General features: G+C 33.2%; 1 protein-coding gene across 1 annotated transcript; it reads right to left on the reverse strand.

Moving 5' to 3' along the window:
* Positions 1-6,623: 6,623 nt before the first annotated feature.
* Positions 6,624-19,688, reverse strand: LOC143066767 (glutamate receptor-like). The gene is made up of 5 exons (XM_076239577.1): positions 19,437-19,688; positions 10,170-10,284; positions 9,110-9,327; positions 8,384-8,442; positions 6,624-6,690 (listed from the first exon to the last, which is right to left on the reverse strand). The coding sequence occupies exons 1-5, from the start codon at positions 19,686-19,688 to the stop codon at positions 6,624-6,626; spliced, it is 711 nt and encodes a 236-aa protein (XP_076095692.1).
* Between the last annotated feature and the right edge of the window lie 592 nt (positions 19,689-20,280).

Consider the following 20,280-nt stretch of genomic DNA (forward strand, 5'->3'; position numbering starts at 1 on the left):
GCTTTAATCATCAAGATAAATAAATGTATGTAGATCATAGATAACAACAAAATATGTCTTTGATGTAATAAATAATTTTTCTTGATTTGAAATATCAAAGTTTGCCCAAATTCCATAGTTCACGTCTGTGTTTGTTTTAGTTTCTGTTATCATGAACAGGCTGCATTCAATTATTTTAGGGTGCAAGGATCGAAATGAATACACAACACAACTTGTAAATGAAGTGTGTGGTTTTTTTTAAAAGAAACTATCAATTTTGTTATATAATTCATTTCTTAAATGCATTTAAAGAAAGATTTAGCAAATTCTAAAGCTAAAAATACAAATTACTGAATCACTTAATCACAATAGAATGAATTTATTTGATTCGCTTCCAAAAAATAAATAAATTCTGAAAATGGAAACCTGGTTTGAAGTATGCTTGCATTCTCTTTAAAAAGTAAAAAAAAACACAAAAATACTGATCTCCGAGGAAAATTCAAAGCGGAAAGTCCCTAATCAAATGGCAAAATCAAATGATAAAGCACATGAAACGAATGGACACCTGTCATATTCCTGACTCGGCACAGGCATTTTCAAATGTAAAAATGTAGAGTGAACCTGGTACCGTTGTAAAGCGCTAAACCTCTCACTTGTATGACAGTCGCATCAAATTCCATTATAGTTACATTGATGTGTGAACAAAACAGACATAATAGGTAAAGTTGTCAAAATTGTAAAAACAGGGATACAGCAGTCATCACTGTGTCATAATCTCAATTAGAACAAAAACAGACAAAATATAAAACAAAGAAACACAAAAAGCATTTATCAAATGTAACAACCACATCCATTGATAAAAGCAGCGTGTTTGGCGTCAAAATGTTAACGTCAATTTAAAATAATTTTGTCGTTCAAAGTATTTCAAAATTATAATTTCACATGGGGAATAGTGGAATACAGGATTGAAACATCAAAAGTTATGTTAAAACTAATTTTAGAAAAAGACCGAGATTTGAAATTATGACGAAGTAAATATAAATTGTTTTGATATATCTTTTGTTTGCATCAGACTGAATATTCTCAAGAGCAACACTAATAATATCTAAGCAACATCTTGCGGAACCACAAAGCACCGTAAGAAAAAATGTCGATGAAGAAGAAAAAAATTATAATGAGACTGAACAAAATCAATAGGTCTTTCCAAAGAAAAGTGGAAAGACCATTAATAAAGTCAGTATTGTTAAGCATTTAGGACGTATGGCATTTACGCCCATTTTTAAAAGTTCCGATTTGAGATGTTTACAGGTTAATGTATTTTATTATTTATCATTATACACCTTCTGTAAACCAGCTGTACATATGTATCGGGTTGTTACTTTAAACATGTATTAAGCTGTTTTCACCTTCATATTCGTTGTGCATTTTGGTTCAACAGATGCCAATTTTCTGATGAGTTAAGCAACCTCAAGATCAAATTAAAGTTTAGATGACTGTAGAAAGATAAAAGCCTCAATCAAGTTTGCTGCCAAATTTAATGCAGAACATAGTGTATGAAAAATAAGATTTGGAAGGATTGCGAACTTGAAAAATATCAACCAGGCACCAAATGAAGTAGATATAACCATATCAAGATCAACATACGGCTTCCAATAATGAACAAAACATATACCATATACATTTGTAGTTAGGAAAGTTATCGGTATAAAAAAAACAAGAAAACATTTCAGATGAGAAAACAAAACAAAAAAAGAATCGAATATGATATCCCGAACCAAGACAGGCGCATACACTGGACTGTGATACATGTATGACAGCACACCATACGCTTAAAATCGGTAGATATAAATCGAAAAGGTCATTACGCATACAAAAATTCCTCCCATATTTTTAGATTTAAACGTATGAATATGCAGATAATCCAGTCTTTTCCGTCTTCCATCATGAACTAACATGTCTTTAAGACCTTCCTATGGCGGATATATTCAAATATCTTGTGAAATGCTAAGAAAACATACTGGTATATCCCGCACGGGGCTAGATTCAAATCTTAATTGACTAAGATTAAAATTGAGAATAGAAATGGGGAATGTGTCAAAGACAACTGACCAAAGAGCACCAATGGGTATTCAATACAGCGAGAAAATCCCGCAGCTGGAGGAGTGCTTCAGCTGGATCCTAAACAAGAATTGTGCTAGTCCAGTGATATTGGACATCATAATAAACTCCGAAATTTATAAAAGAAACAAAAATTAAAAACACACAGGTTACAATTCTGTAAAATTGACAATGCAATTTCCCATAGGAACTCCTTTTACGGCTAAAACTGTACCACTTTTACTATGAAGTTTTGAAAAAAATCTTATCCTAGAATTGAAAGTTCAATTGCACCACAATTTTTTTTCAAAGGTCAAAAAATGGGGCTGTGCGACATATTTTCAACGTTTATATGCCCTGAACTTTTCAGGGTTTAAACCAACACTAATTTTCTTAACTATCCCTACCTCGAATGAAAGGTTACCCCAGATTTCAATGTAAACAATATGCACATATGTTTATTTAATGGTAATATTCCCAAGTTATGTTTCTGCGAGATGGAACACAGAGAGCATAACTGGGAACCAGTATGTAAACAAAATTATTTTTCTATGAATATTCAAGATCCCCCTAAGTTATGTCTCTGCGAGATGGAACACAGAGAGCATAACTGGGAACCAGTATGTAAACAACATTAATTTCTATGAATATTCAAGATCCCCCCAAGTTATGTCTCTGCAAGATGGAACACAGAGAGCATAACTGGGAACCAGTATGTAAACAACATTAATTTCTATGAACATTCAAGATATCCCTAGTTATGTCTCGGCGAGATGGAACACAGAGAGCATAACTGGGAACCAGTATGTAAACCAAATTAATTTTCTATGAATATTCAAGATCCCCCCAAGTTATGTCTCTGCGAGATGGAACACAGAGAGCATAACTGGAAAACAGTATGTAAACAAAATTAATTTTCTATGAATATTCAAGATCCCCCCACGTTATGTCTCTGCGAGATGGAACACAGAGATCATAACTTGGAACCAGTATGTTAACAAAATTAATCTTCTATGAATATTCAAGATCCCCCTAAGTTATGTCTCTGCGAGATGGAACACAGAGAGCATAACTTGGAACTAGTATGTAAACAAAATTAAATTTCTATGAATATTCAATATCTCCCAAAAAGAGGCGTGTTTTGAGAAACAGCTGTATTTACAAAGTGCAACCTACAAGACTAACAATTAAAGGCGGCTCCGTTTTTTTACCGAAAGTCAATAGTTCTATCCTGGGATTCCCACTTCCTCAAGAAATAAAAACTTACCGCTACAAAATAGCACGTCCAATGGTATTGAAAGTGGCGTTAAACATTAATAAATCAATCAATCAACCATTCTAAGGAAAAATGTGATATTTAAGAATTGGAAAGGATGAAATCATCAGGTAGTTAAGAAAACTGGCAAAACGTCAAAAAGTAGGTGGGATGAAAGAAATTCAATCTGTAAGCTTGACAAATCAGCTTAATACTATTTTCGATCTTTAAATAATTGCCCTTTTATCACTTTAAGTTCAAAAAACAAGTTTATACTACTTTCACGCTTCCAATTTCCAAACTTAAAGGTTTTTCAGATAATAAACTACGTACGCTAGTTAAGGCCCAGAATGATCATCGTTTAAAACTTAAAATTATTAATAGAAAACGAAATCCCTTTAGATCTATCGTATATAGTCAATGGGATCGAGACCACCATTGTCGTCCCTTGTATAGTGTTGGCAGTTGGTTACTTGCCAATATTTTTTATACCCCTTCCAAATTTATTTCTCCATGTTTTATGCCTCAAATTACAAGAAGGGGGGTAAAATTACACTGTAAAAAAAAATTGGGTTCAGTATTTTAAAGGAAAGTAGTGATTGGGCCAGCTGAAAAAGGTTGAAAATAAGCACTTCGGAAGCTGTCAAAAGATTTCAAGCCGCCCTAAACATAAAATTGTCCATATTTTGAGTTAGAGCCGATAGAGTTTTCTATAATCTTGATATGATTTGTCCCTAAAGTAGTACAACACACTGTCAAAATTTCATTGAGAAAGCGCAGGTGGGATGTTTTTAATTTTCATTCATGTTCTAAAAGAAATGCACTACGAATTAATTGTGGTCTCGGACCAGAGACGCACATATAATGGTGGCGGGAATCCACATGTCCTGTCATGGAGCTTTGTTAATGGTCAATTCGGACTTTTCACCTTTTCCGCTTCAAATTTTGTGCAGTTAAGGGACCCGTGGGCATCATTTTGCTTCTTTTCAAAATCTTAGATTCGCTTCTGATTGTATCCGACATATATTATGAACCGAATACGCCATGCATCTCCCCAGTGTATTCAACAGTTTTCCTTACTATAAAATTTATGGGAGATTGCTTGATCTGTACATGTTGTATCATTATTTTAACAGCATTTTCGTAAAATATATTAAACTTACCAGAATCATGCTGAATGAATATTAAACACCTTCTTTTTCAGAATACAAAAGATATGTTGCTTTTAAAGTTTTAATTAATTGCCTTTGATGAGATAAAATTTATCAAAGTAGGTCTTAAAAACAAAGTCCAAGGATGTATTAGTTTCTTTTATCATATAAAGATCGCTTACGATTTATTTGTACGATGGTTGTATCTGATAAAATACAACACATGCGTGTGCAAAAATGCAAAATGCAAAAGTGCAAGAATTTCATAAATATCGTGTGTTCGAAGCACTTTTATGGATAAACCTTCACCGTAAATGCTCACATGAGTTACAGCTTGACATTTTGAAGCCATGTATGCTTTAATGAGCTAAGTCGTTTCGTGCTATATTGTCAAAAAGGACATTGAAATATCAGCGAAATTCATTTCAAACCAGCTTTACCTAAGATAGTTAGAACCTTAATTTCTCAAATATTTCTATTTCTATGAAAGGGAATTTTATATAAGAATCCGTTATAAAGTATATCAGTATCTAATTACTGACATCTGAACTGATGATATACTCGGGAAATTGACAGTCTACCAGAAGCGGTGTCGACAAGGTGATGGGTAAATGAGATAATTCATTCTCTATCAAAAAGAGAAACTTGCCAAAACTGCAAATAAGACAATGCAACTGCCCGTAAAAGCAAAATAATATAGATTTGAACTATTGCATTTAATTTTATTGTTTCGATAACTAGCATAACGCAGCATCAAACAAACACCACTGCTTGGTGTTTTCCCATAGCTATGTACATGCCCATAAATAATGTTGTTCGGTTTCCCATTTTGTTGGAAATTTGTAAACGAACAGCATTGAAAAGTGAAGGGGTCTATTTATTCATACCCTTTTGACCACGCTTCTTCGCCTTGGGTTAATACATTCAAATGGTGATTATAAATAACAACAATATTTTGTTATGTAGTTTCTATTTATTATTATATGTAAAAAAACAAAACCCAGAGCAATGCAATACAACGCTCTCAAAATATTTCAACTCGCTTTCTCTTATTAAACGTAAAAATCCACGCTTCCTTTCGGGTAAATACAATAATGACAATAAATACTAAGAACACACATTTTTCATTAAATGTTTAAATCATCATCTGAATAAAACAAAGACAGAAATAATTGACAAGCATGTGAATTATATTTTCATTCTAGTAATGTTATTTATCAATATGAACTAAAATAAGACACGTTTTCTACTGAATAAGCATTGTTTTTTTATACTTATGTAAGTGACAACGCTCATATTTTGCAAGATACATGGGCTTATTTAATGTTTTCATTGTTTATGAAAAGTGGATCTTCAGAGAGAATATAATTCAAAAGTTGTGAAGTAGTCACGATTAGATAAGATAGAATAATTGAGATTTTCAAACTTAACCAAACACAAGTTTCCAGTCAATTTTCCAATACTCGATTTAGATGGAGAGTTGTCTCAGTGACACTCATTCCACGTTTACTGTTTCTATTGAATACGAAAATCGTTAAATTTAGACTGAAATGAAACATTCAACGACAAAAATATATTTCATTTTCAGGAAACGGTCGTAGACGGTTAGTTTTTTTACCATGTTGGTCTTACTCTGTGTAACTTACTAATATACAATAATATTTGACCATAATACATTACTAAAATTGTTCATACACATGAATTAGTTTTTTTAAACATTCTGCAATTATCTTAAGTTTGTAATGAATATGTATATATATATATTTATTTATTTAAACAACTACTGAGGAATAAAGAAGCAAAAAAAGGCGTAATGCATACAACTGCAAATACCGCCATCAATAAATAAGGGCATTATAGTTTGGAATAATCAATCCTGATCTGAAATACATTTTTCATACATTCTTTAATTATAAAAAAAAATCATCTAATTTCGGTGTTGTGCTGACATGTCTAATCATTTGAGGTTTTTCTTTTTCTTTACCATTTTTTTCTCTCCATTTACAATATTTATGTTTTAAAAACTCCATGCACAAGTAACCCGAAGTCACGAAGATGCCAATGCCTATCAAATAAAATGCACTTTGAACATCTATAAGTGGTATGGCATCAGACTCTTTAAGAAGAGATTCTTTACAATTTCAAGGTTTTAGCCAATGTCTCAACCTCCATATCTGAAGTAATCCACTTTCATGTATTGGAATTATTCTAAAACAGAATAAGACTAAACACATTAAAATATGTAAGGAACTTTGGCAATAATGGGAGAAAGTACTCTTTTAGACGTGTATTGATACGTTTTGTTAAAGAAAAATAATTAATAGACTTGCCAAATATAATGCATTCTTGATATTTTATCTCCAAGAACAAAATATATATAGAATTATTCTCATAACAGCGTGGACAACTGCAATACGTATGCTGGTAATATAATATTGAATAATTTACCTTCAACTTGTTTGTCATTTGCTATTGATAACAGTGATTTTAAGCTCAGTCAGTCTGTCAGAGGCCTTCCAATGGGGATTTAAATAGCATAAAAAGTAAAGAACATGCAGGTGCAGGAGAAGAAAAACAGAAAGTTTAAGTATTCAACATTTAAATTAACATTCAACGATTCGTCATCTGCTAGTTATTCGTATAATTTGATTCAGGCGTTTAGAATTCTGGCGACCCTATTGTTTAAACGTCAATAATTTAACTTTGGATGTAACGCGTCTTCTGATTGGCTGACGTTATTTTGTTATCAGCTCATAGACATAATTTAGTCATGTGACTGTGACGTCATCAACGTTTTTTCATGGTTTTCTACAGTTTAAAATGGAATTTAGAATTAAATTATAAGAAATGACTGTAATATTATTTTTTTTTTGTCTATTCGAAATAACATAAAAAATGTGGGCACACTGTTAAATACCCCGCTACGCGCGTTATTCAGTGTGCACCTAATTTTTTATGTTATTTCTTCATAGACAGAAAAAATATTACAGTCATTCATTAAATAACACGTTCTGTGTGACAAGTGGGCGTTACAGACGAACGGTCATCTAATCTGACCAAGTCAATAGCTAACCTGAGCGCGCCAAGAAATGGTCTAGTCCACGCTGTCATGAAAAGTATTTTGAGTTTCTAGTATTGATTCAGTTTCCAATAAAGGAATTACAATCTAATAGATTGTTAAGAATATTAAAAAAAAAAAACAGATACAATATAGGATGGTAAAGTAGTAAAGTTTTTTTTACGAATCTAAGAAATAAAAAAAATATGGATCTGAAATTGGTTTAAGTTCTTTATTATTTTTGTCTTAATTAAAAATGTTTTTCTGCCATATCCAAGTGTTTGGCCTTACTCTATTCCCCTTATGGCGTTTTGACTCTTCCACGCTTGTTTGAAATTGTTTGGCCTAGAGTATGACTAAAGTATTGATTGTAAAAATAAAAGACGTTAAAATTGTCTGTCCTTTGTTATGTTTAACAATCGATTAAATTCATACTTAAAATTATAGGCTATGTTCTGTATATACCTAAAATGTAACATACAAGACAAAAAGCTTCGAACACAAAGTCAGTCATGTCAGCCATTATTTGCTTTTAAACTGTTATGTGTTATGTTTAAATATAAAAATCATTAAGAAACTTTAATTTCAATTCCCTCAAGCTAAGTTGACCTTATATGGATTTGGCTATTATTACTATGTCATTTTTGGTCATATGAATACAGCTCTTTATCTGTATCGGTTCTATATACCTTGCCATTTAAATATTCGGCATTTAACATTCCTGATGAAAGTAAATCCAAAAAAGGGCCACGAACACATTTAATTTATGAAATGAGTTTTTCATTTTTCATTTCTGACTTTTTAAATCCTCTTGAGGTTATGCTGTGTATTCAAAATACTTACTCGTCAGTAAAAATCTTGGTAAATGGTGAATTATTTGGTAGTGCCATTGCGTACTGTAACTGGAGTACGTCGGCTAAAGTCATGGCCAATTCACAATTATCTATCATAGTCATATCAAAGAACGTTTTGTCTACAATAAACGCATAATTTCCCTCCAGTACTTTGCCTATATGTTCATCACCTATTTAAATCAGGACCCTTGTATCAGATTTATTATACTCTACAACTCCGCTCCATATTTTTTTGTACTCCGGTATTTCCGATTTCTGTGAAATAAATGGAAATTAGGAAATTTCAAAAGTACCATTTTTTTTACTATTTTTACTTTAAATTTATAGTTTTTCCTTAATATCATTATTTATATAAACATTAGTCGAAATTGAAACCATACTGTCTATCAAGATTTACAAAACATTTAGTGAAATAAGAAGATTATATTGAATGCAAATTAATTTTGCCTTTCTGTCTGATCACATTTTAAAGATGTCAACTATAGTAGTGACTATATGTATTGGTACCGCTTTGAATTTTCTCGTACAACATTAACAAATACAGTCTTAGAGGTTTTGTAACTAGTGCCTTATTCTAAACCTTAAACATTCAATACTCAAACTACTATTTGTTTTATCACTTATTTTAAATCAATTCCGTGTGTATAGCCATTTCTTATCATTGTATTTTTCTTCAATATTTGCCTGAAACACAAGAACTGAGCTGTCATTTTACCTTGAAAATTTGTTCGAAAATAGCTCCTCCTTGTATTCCCCATTGATATTTATCCTGTGCAACAAGTCCTGAGAGATCTGTGAAAGGTAGTTTGTCTTTTGTCACTGTCAGGAAGGCAATTAGGTTACCACTGTAAGTAGCCATCATAATTATACAGAATATCCACCAGAAGCTTAAAAGAGTACGGCCTGATGATGAATCTGCCATATGTGCACCTCCTACCAAAATATCATATGCATATTATTTTATAAACATATGATAACCAGGTTACATCAAAACCAAAAGAGACACCATTCTATATTTACATTCGTTAGGCGAATTTATAGTAAACAAAATGTAGACCTAGAGGTACATATAACGAAACACATGAAGAGCTTTCTGACCAAAGTAAGACCTCCGATTAATAATCAATTCAATAAGTATACTTAATATTTTTAATTTGTGAAATCAGATTTTTATCCTTGAGTTTTTATTTGCTGTGAATAAATTTCTCATTGGCAATTAAGCATATCTCATCTATATTGTTCACAGAGAATAAATAGTTGAAACATTAACAATAAGGGGCAAATTACCAATTTGGAGAAACATTAAATTATCGATGTTCCATCTTGTAAATTCATTAAGAAAGTACAGATCAAAATAAAACAAAAACCTGAGGAAATCGAACAAATTTTAGACGTGGTGAACTCGGGAGCGACGACCGCACGGACAGGACAGGATTCATTGTAAAAACATTCTCAGTCAAAATATTTCGAAAGGTAATCCTGAAAAAAATCGGTACATACATATCAAATGACTATTCTTGTATTCAAAGATCTGAAATCATGTTTAAAATGGAACAGTTTACAAATGATTAAGACATTTATAATACGAACTCTATCGAAAACCCTGGGTTAACAACTGGTTACATATACCACAGTCTTTTAATCGTACGCAAGGCGTGCGTTTCTTCTACATAAGACTGATCAGTGACTCCGATTCAAACCAGCTGAAAGGGTTAATCACACATTACGTAGATGTTGTTTAAAAGCGAATAGCAAAAACTGGCATAATTTGTTACCTTGTGTCAATAAAGCACCATACATATACCAAAAAGAGTCTGAAAAATGATGCAATCCTGTGACTTTACTTCTGTCTTCTACTTTTCTATAGTATGGATTGTACTTTTCGAAAATCTATATCTTCCTAAGCCTATGAATTTTATATTTTTATTCCTTTTCTATCATAATGTAAAAATTTAAGAATCAGTCTTTATCTTCATGTATAGTATGAAATATTCATTTCAGCATTTCTATAAAAATTTTCCCGTCAAATAATTACTTAACGCTATTTTTCGTGGTAGTAGCAATATCTAACGTTGCGTCCTAATGTTTAGACCTTCACTTTGTTCACCTCGTATTTAACAAAAGCTGTCATCTCAGTACAAGAATATTTGACAATCGTGACTATTCTAATATTGAAATTATAAATTCCCCTTATCTTAGCAGCAATATACCACCTTCAAATGCATGTAGGATATACATTTACCAACTGATTAGGTATTCAAGAGCTTGCAGCTGTTACTCAGACGTCACTAGAGTCTGAAAAGAAATTTAATAAACAAGGGACATTTTTCTTAAAAAGAAAATGCGTTGGAAGATACCACTTTGTTGATTAATATTCCGTATCAACCTTCAAACATAATACATGTTGGTTTTAAAAGTATAGATTCTAGGTTCGGTATATTTCTATTTGTGCTGCTTGGTGGTTAAACACTCAGAACGCAATCAATCAATCAATCAATCGGGAATATCGTCTGTTGCACTGACATTTGACTGCATAAACGGTGTATGATTGGAGATATTGAATGTACATTTGTATGCACCAACCCGACGAAAGAGCAAACACCAGACGAAGTCCACCAATTAGTCTTCAATACAGCGAGAAACTCTCGCACCCGAATTGAAGTCTTCTAGTAATTGATGTTGTTACATATCTTCAATACGTGAACTAGGGTCATTTTTGTTTGCTTTGTATATTTAAACTGTACGGTTGAGTCCACTTTTTGTAATATCCATTTGGCGTGTCTCGTTGTCTATACATCTCGCCATTATGTTACTGTGCTAGTATAGCTTCTTTAGAGTGTATAACTGCCGTTTTGTTTTTTTCTGCTTTAAAGATATAGTTGTTAATTTGATAGAAATGAACATTACTTTGTATATTTAAACTTTACGGTTGAGTCCACTTTTAGTAATATCCGTTTGGCGTGTCTCGTTATCTATACATCTCGCCATTATGTTACTGTGCTAGTATAGCTTCTTTAGAGTGTATAACTGCCGTTTTGTTTTTTCTGCTTTAAAGATATAGTTGTTAATTTGATAAATTGTTGCTGATTCAAACCAAAAATTCTCTGAAACTGATATTATCAAGATGCTTGATTTCTTGATTGACAACATATTTGTTACGTTCGGAGGACGTGTTTTTTTCAACAGACTGTCGGCATTCCAATGAGAACAAACTGTGCCCCTCTACCTGCCGACTTGTTTCTTTATTATTATGAGGCTGACTTCATGCAGGAAGTTCTTAGGAAGAAAGATAAGAAGTTAGCCATATCCTTTAACTCTAAAGTCCGCTATATAGATGATGTTCTTTCACTAAACAATTCAAAAGTTGGTGACTATGTGGAACGCATCTATCCCATCGAACTAGAGATAAAGGATACTACAGATACAGTTAAGTCGGCTTCATATCTTGACTTACATATAGAAATTGACAATGAGGGTCGGTTGAAAACAAAACTTTACGACAAAAGAGATGATTTCAGCTTTCCAATTGTGAACTTTCCATTTCTAAGTAGCAACATTCAAGCAGCACCTGCATACGGGGTATATATCTCCCAATTGATACGATATTCCCGTGCTTGCATTTCCTATCATGATTTTCTTGATAGAGGGTTGCTGCTCACAAGGAAGCTATTAAACCAAGAGTTCCAAATGGTGAAGTTGAAATCATCCCTTCGTAAATTTTACGGACGCCATCACGAGTTGGTTGACCGTTATGGAATAACCGTTTCACAAATGATATCGGATATGTTCCTTACGTCGTAACTACAATTCCCTTCCCTTTCATGAATGTGACCTACGGAATTAGACTATTTACCGGATTAAAATTTTGTAATCACATAAGCAACACGACGGGTGCCACATGTGGAGCAGGATCTGCTTATCCTTCCGGAGCACCTGAGATCACCCCTAGTTTTTGGTGGGGTTCGTGTTGTTTATTCTTTAGTTTTCTATGTTGTATCATGTTTACTGTTGTAGTCAGATCATCTCTAATACATAAATCCAGATGGTTACTTGGAATATTTCATAACGGAAAAAACATCTGAACAGGAAACCAACTACAGCACTGTTTTAGACAATGTAGCAGTAATACAATTCCCTTCTTCATTTCTAAATAAACAACAACATCATACCGATACGGTAACATGACATAATGATTTATTCAATTGTCAAAAATCATAATAATATGTATTACATAAAACAGATAGGGAATATTGACATATCTACACATGCTGCATTATTGATCCAAGAATTCAGAAAACTTGGTACGTCAAACGCGCCTTTTGTCTATAAAACACTAACCAGTAACGCTCGAATCAAAAAAGTTAAAAGGCTAAATAAAATAAAGTACCTAGTAAAACAACGTTGGGGTCTAAAATTTCAAAAGGTTATAGCAAATACAAGGTTATTCAGTCCGTTTAAGCTATCATTATAATCTCTCTTTTTGTATATGTATATATACCTACTATAATAAAAACACATGATGTGTATTTAAGAAAATAAAAACTCTTCAAAACAAAAAAGGAGTTGTAACACTTGAGGGCAATTTATTATTTGGGATTACTAGACCGAGAATTAGGTAGTAGAGCACATAATGTGTACTAAATCTTACCTGATAAAGGAGCTAAAATTAAACAAACTGCTAATTTTAATTTTAATTTCTACATTTGTATTTATAAACCAATTACTTTACCATGTTTACTAAGGTGTTTCTATACTGCGTTGACTATTGGTATAAAAAATACTTGAACACAATTAGGCCGAAATAGTCCATGTAAGTGTGATTATAAGAATAAAAACATGAAAAGTAAGTATTATATTTCTTCACTCTAATTTAGAAAAATGCCAGTAGTGAGTGAGCAAAATGATGCGATGCGAAAATGTTGAATCGGCTTGCATCAGCTGTTAAAGAGTTGACACTGTAAATACTAACTATACGGACGCAATCACGAGTTGGATTTCCTTGAATAAATATCTGTTTTACAGATGATAACGAATAACAAGTGTGCTTTTTTCTCCGAATATGACACACTGCATTAGACTAATCACCGGGTTTGTACTTACGTGAGAAACAAGACGGATGCCAAATCTGGAACATGATCTGATCACCCGTCAAAAGCAACTGATGTGGCGAAATCAGACTAACACGGAATCCTTTAATACCTTTAATCCAAATAACTAACAGTTATTTACCATGTTTACAGTATGTACAGTTTGTAAAAGTTAATAAATACCACATTGGAATAATCCGTCTTTTCTTTCTAGTTAAACTGATATTACTTCTTTACTTCTATTACTACTATTTTAACAATGATAATTATCCATAAAAACCCTTAACTTATATACTAAAATGATAAGAACATTCTAAATCTAGAACAAACTATAATTAACTAGAGAAATGGGAAATAATCTATTTTTAGTAACAGGGTAAATTCCGGAATTTGCCAACACTTTCTTGAACATAAATATACACTTTCACTATCCATCTAGAATATTCTAGTATGATTCATTTACTATAATTAAAATAACAATGTTATTTTATATACACAATGTCAAAATAAAAGTCCAATGTCTTTATAATTGCGTACTTTCGCAACACTCCAGAGGCCAAAGAAAGTCTATTATGATTCCAACTGTTCTTGTATCTTCTTCATTGCTATTCAGGCTGCTTGTCTTTGTGTTCTCTCTCGTGTAGTACTAGTATTGTCATTTATCAACTCAGTATCCTTTTCCGTATTTGAGATTTTTAAGCCCTCATCTAACTCTTCACATTCTATAGGATAAAGCATATTCAGAGCTCTGTTTAATGTCTTTTTATTAGGTAGCATAACTTTTCCAGATCTTATTTGACCATCTCGACTGACTACTAATTGATATATACGGCCAATTTTCCAACTTCCTCGTGGAAGGTTTTCCTTAATTAACACTATGTCACCAACCTTAGCTGGAGTTTTGCTCTGAATTCTTCCACTCCTTAGTTTGTTGGCAGTTCTTTCACGTAGACTAAGGAGATACTCATCTCTCCATGTTTTCCAAAACATATTTAGATGTTTCTGTCCTTTCTTCCATGTCAATAGCAATTTTTTAGCACTACTGATTTGCGGTAAATATTCTGGATCTGTAGAATCTTCTTCGGTATGATCAGGAAATCCTGTTTTAGCATTCAGAGTTAGAAAGTGTGCTGGTGTAAGAATAATATTGGAATTTATGTCATCTCCAATATAAACAAGTGGTCTAGAATTCACCACTGCTTCAGATTCAGCTAAGAGAGTTCTAAATTGTTCATTTGTTAGACATAACTTTCCAATTGTTTTCCGTAAACATCGTTTCACAATACCAATTAATCTTTCATAAAATCCACCCATCCAAGGTGCCAACTCAACAATGAATTGCCACTGAATTCCTTCATTTGCCATGTATGTTTGCACACCTGAATCGACTGTTATACCATTCCATGCTTCTTCTAAGGTTTTGCTAGCTAACTTGAACTGGGATCCATTATCTGAAATTATTTGTTTTTGGGTTACCCCAGCGAGCAATGAACCTTCGAAAGCCTAGTAAGAATTCCTCTGCTGACATGTCTTGCATTAATTCCATATGTATGGCTCGAACTACTAGACATGTATATAAGCAAACCCATACTTTTTTGCTTCCAGTGTCTGATTTCACAAAAATTGGTCCAAAATAGTCTACTCCTGTATATGTAAATGGGGCTGACTCGTTTACTCGTTTCTTTGGTAGTGGAGGCATTAATGGCATTTTATATGGTCCGCCTTCACACCGTTTGCAGACTATACATTTTTTCAAAACTCTTTTTACTTCTGAACGTCCTTGTGGAATCCAGTACGTTTGACGCATCGCTGATAAAGTTTGTGAGACACCAACATGAATGTTTTTTCTGTGCATGCTTTCAATTAACAGTTCAGTAACTTTGTTTTTCTTTGGAAGTAATATTGGTGTTTTTGCCCCTTCTGACAGTTGAGCAGCACCTAATCTACCAATACACCTGATCACATTTTCCTGGTCTAAAATGAGCCCTAACTGACTTACTAAGTTGTGTTTTTTATTTTCTTTAATTGCTATCATCACTTCACCAAAACATTGTTTTTGAACAGATTTTATCCACAATAACTTTGCGTGTTCTAGCTCTGCAGCTGTTAGAGGACCAGATATCGTCTCTTTATTTAACCGTTTAACAAATCTCAATACCCAAGCTGATACTCTGATCAAGCGGATAAATGAGGAAAATCTGCTACAATCAATGTCTAACAGATACCCAACACTAGATTTCGAATTTCCAACACTGTTTGTTTCTCCGTCAAGACCCTCTCCAGCAAGCAATTTTGCTTCATGTAATACTTTAGATACCTTGTATTCTGATTCAATCGAATTTTGATTGTCAACACTTATATTGTGAGGATCCCAACTAGGCCACTCAGTTCTGTGTTTTGTTAACCAAGAGGGACCATACCACCATTGGCTGTTTTCTTTTAACAGTGATACTGTTGTGCCTCTGCTTGCAATATCAGCTGGATTTTCCTTCGTATAGACGTACTGAAAATGAATGTCTTGTTGCTGCCTAATCTCCTTTATTCTATTATCAACAAATGTTGCTAGAGGTTTTTTCGATCTTATCCAGTGTAAAACACATTGAGAATCTGTCCACAAAATCGTCTCACAGATAGGAAGTTTTAATTGCTTCTTAACAAAGTCAACGCAACGGACACCAATGACAACTGCTAATAACTCAAGTCGTGGTAAAGTTATTTTCTTATTTGGTACCAAGCGTGTCTTGGAAAACAGTAAATCAATTTTACATAAGTTGTCTTCCCTGAGTTGATGTAGATAAACAGCAGAAGCATAGGCTTTGGTTGAAGCATCGCAAAAGCATAGTAATCTGAACGTAACTGTACCTGGAAGCCCAATAGCTCTAGGAATATGATATTCCTGAATTTCATCTAAATCAAAAGAGATTTCTTTCCATTGCTGAATATCTTCCTCTGTCAGTTGTTCATCCCATTCCATTTTCTTGGTCCACAACATTTGGAGGAAAAGCTTGGTTCTTAAAGTCACAGGTGTAAAAAATCCAAGTGGATCAAACACGGAAGCCACTCTCTGTAATACTTCTCTTTTGGTGATTGGAAACATGTTATCATTTCTTGCACTGTTCGCCGTTAATGTATCATCTTTTATTGTCCAAGTTAATCCAAGAACTTTTAATTTTTCTCTATTAACCTGGTCTTCCATGGGAATGCATTTTAAAAATTTCTGTGAATTTGATGCCCATTCTCTTAAGTTCATTGATGCATCACTGAATATTTGTTTTGCCTCTTTATATAATGTAACTGCATTCTCTGTCGAATCTACTCCAGTAATTACATTATCCAATAAATGTTTTCTCTAATATTTTCTGCTGTTGCATTTTTGTATGTGTCAAGGTGATAGTCCAAAGTTGCTGCAAGTAGGAAAGGACTTGATATAACTCCAAATGGCACTCTGCAAAACCTGTAAACTTGTACATTGTTTTCTACAGTTGGATGATTAATGTTTCTTAGCCAAAAAAATCTAGTTGCATCTCTGTCATTTTTTTGTAGTTCAATTTGGAGAAATGCCTTTTCAATATCAGCAACTACTGCAATTTTGTTCATTCGAAAACGCAACAAGAGTCCACATAAATCTTGTAACATTACAGGTCCTCTGTGCAGGCAATCATTCAAACTTTTATTCTCTTGTTTTGATTTGGCAGACGCATCATAAACTATCCTTACTTTAGTTGTAGGTTTGGTTGGGTCAACTACTGCATGATGTGGTATATAATGCTTGATTCCGGTATCCTTACTACATTGGTTTGACACCTTTTCTATGATGCCCTTTTTGCACTGGTCTTGAATAATCTCACCATACTTGTTTAATATGTCAGGATTGTTCTTCATTTTCTGAAAAAGTTACTTTAGTCTTCCGTATGCAAGTTCCCTATTTTCAGGAAGTTCCGGTAATTTTTATTTCCATGGCCAGGCTACTTGATATCTTCCATTTTCCATTTTGAGTGAGGTGACAAAGTTACTCAAAGTATTTTCGTCGTCTGATGTATATGGACAATCTTGTATTCCAATAGTTTCCAATTTCCAGAAATCTTCAATGGAAGGCTTGATTTGTAGACATGTGTCAATTGTAGAGTGAAGACAGCATTCTGTTATAGATAATAAGCCATTTACTGTCATGGTCATTTTGTTCTCTCTTTCTTCATCACTTAATTGTGACCTTCCTGTAAGGATCCATCCTAGCTTAGAGCCAAGTAGATAAAGCCCTTGTTGAATTTCTATTTTCTGTGGTAATATGATATCCAAATAATAATCATTTCCGATAAGAATCTCTATTGTTGAACTTTCTTAGCTACTAGGCAGTGTGTCAGCAAGTTGCAGATTGTTACATAAGTATTTCACATTTTCACATACATCCATTTGTAAAGGTCTTCTTAGTATTGATCCTGTTATCTTAGGAACAATATTAGCATCAATAAGCATACAAACTCCATCTTTTAGTCTGATCTTTAATGACACCTTTTGCGTTCTTAATGTTTTTGGCTTATCTGCACCAAATGTGACAAGAGTTATCTCCTCCGTAGCTTTCTTCTTCAAGTTTAATCTATTGGCCAAATTTTCTGTTATATATGTTCGCTGAGATCCGGAGTCCATTAATAGTCTTACTACTTCTGTTTCATTAACTTCTGTATTTGACACAGTTGTTTGAGCTGTCTGCATCAAAACTATATCTCCGGAGGACAACAAGCTGTTCTCTGGTACGTTCTCTTCACTTGAAGCTATTTCACACATTTCATCAGCTAGATGTGAAACTTCTTTCTGTTGAGAGGGAATTTTCTTTGGGCATAGACTTCTATGGTGACCCTTTTTCTGTTTGCAATGATAGCATGCTTTTTCAAATTTACAGTCTCTACTAACATGTCCTGGTTTCAAGCATGTATAACAACTACCCTTGATTTTCTGCTTCCTGTCTTCAATTGTACTGAACTTTCTGCACTCATCACTCCAATGGTGTCCATCACAATATCGGCAAACCATTGAATTTCCACTGCCTGAGCTTTTTCCAAATGGCTTTATTGTCATCAGAGCTTCTGCAGATAAGTGTTTTCTTGGTTGAAAATTACTGTTGTTCGACTGGATTTTAGACTGCTGTTTTTCTTCAGAACTGGAACCAGTATATGTCTCCTTAGACTGACTTTCTGCAGCTTCCCTAGCAGTTATGTAAGTATTTAAAAACTGTCTTAACTTCCCTACTGTCCATCTTGCATTGTTACCTTTCTGTATTTCAAGTTGAATAAGGACTTCCTTTGGTAGCTTAGATGTTATCATCGAGATGAATACATATTGGGTTACATCTTGATGCATTGCGTCCAAACTACGTAAGTGTCGTTCCAAGTCATCATAAAGTCTACGTAAATGTGTAGTTTGATTTGAAGCTGACTGAAGGTTTATTAAATCTGAATAGTGCTTGTTGACAACAGATTGAACATTTCCAAATCTTTCCTTTAGTATTGAAATTGCTACATCGTAATTTTCATGGGAGAGCGTTAAGCCAGATATAGCAGAATTAGCTGTTCCAAAAAGTTTGCTTTTCAAGTAATTTAATTTCTTTATTTTTGTCAAGCTTTGATTTGTGTGCACTGCTGCTTCAAATGAATCCCAAAATTCTGTCCATTTTAACTTATCTCCATTGTACGAAACTAGGTCTAATTTAGGAAGTTTAACTGCACTTACTGTTGAAAGTTGACTTTTCCTCTGTAATTCTTGGAGTTGTAACTGTTGAAACTGTAATATCTGTTCTTGCATTTGTGTCTGTAATTGTAATAAATGCTCCACTTTGTGATCCGTGGCCGATTCTGTTTTCTTAGTATCTGTAATTTTATCCTGAATTTCTTCCTCGAATATTTTTAATTCGTCTAAGCGCTGTGTTACACCGTCAAGCAATTTAAAATATATTTCACTTGCCTTTGTAAATTTTACAATTTCACCTTCTTTGTCTTCTTTTTCCTCTAATATAAGTGAAATTTCCTTCATACTATCTTCCAGTTTTGCTGCAAAATCCTTTAATCGTCTCTCTGCTGATAAAACTTGCCTTAATTGTGTTGTCACACTTTCATCTTGAATCCCTTGTGCTATTATATCTCCACTTTTATCTAATTCTTTAGCTAACAAATTATTGTACCTTGTACAGAGTCCTTTCAAATATGAGACTGCCATCTTTTCTGTGGTTACTTCTTTTCCGTGTTCTTTATAAATTTCTTTTTCTGTAACTCCCGGGTTCCGGCACCATACAATGTGGCGAAATCAGACTAACACGGAATCCTTTAATATCTTTAATCCAAATAACTAACAGTTATTTACAGCTCGAGATTTACAGTATGTACAGTTTGTAAAAATTAATAAATACCACATTGGAATAATCCGTCTTTTCTTTCTAGTTCAACTGATATTACTTCTTTACTTCTATTACTACTATTTTAACAATGATAATTATCCATAAAAACCCTTAACTTATATACTAAAATCATAAGAACATTCTAAATCTAGAACAAACTATAATTAACTAGAGAAATGGGAAATAATCTATTTTTAGTAACAGGGTAAATTCCGGAATTTGCCAACACTTTCTTGAACATAAATATACACAAGTACTTTCACTATCCATCTAGAATATTCTAGTATGATTCATTTACTATAATTAAAATAACAATGTAATTTTATATACACAATGTCAAAATAAAAGTCCAATGTCTTTATAATTACGTACTTTCGCAACAACTGAGATGAGCCCCGATTTTTTTGTTGGGGT

Source organism: Mytilus galloprovincialis, chromosome 3, assembly GCF_965363235.1.
Source record: "Mytilus galloprovincialis chromosome 3, xbMytGall1.hap1.1, whole genome shotgun sequence".
NCBI lineage: Eukaryota > Metazoa > Mollusca > Bivalvia > Mytilida > Mytilidae > Mytilus > Mytilus galloprovincialis.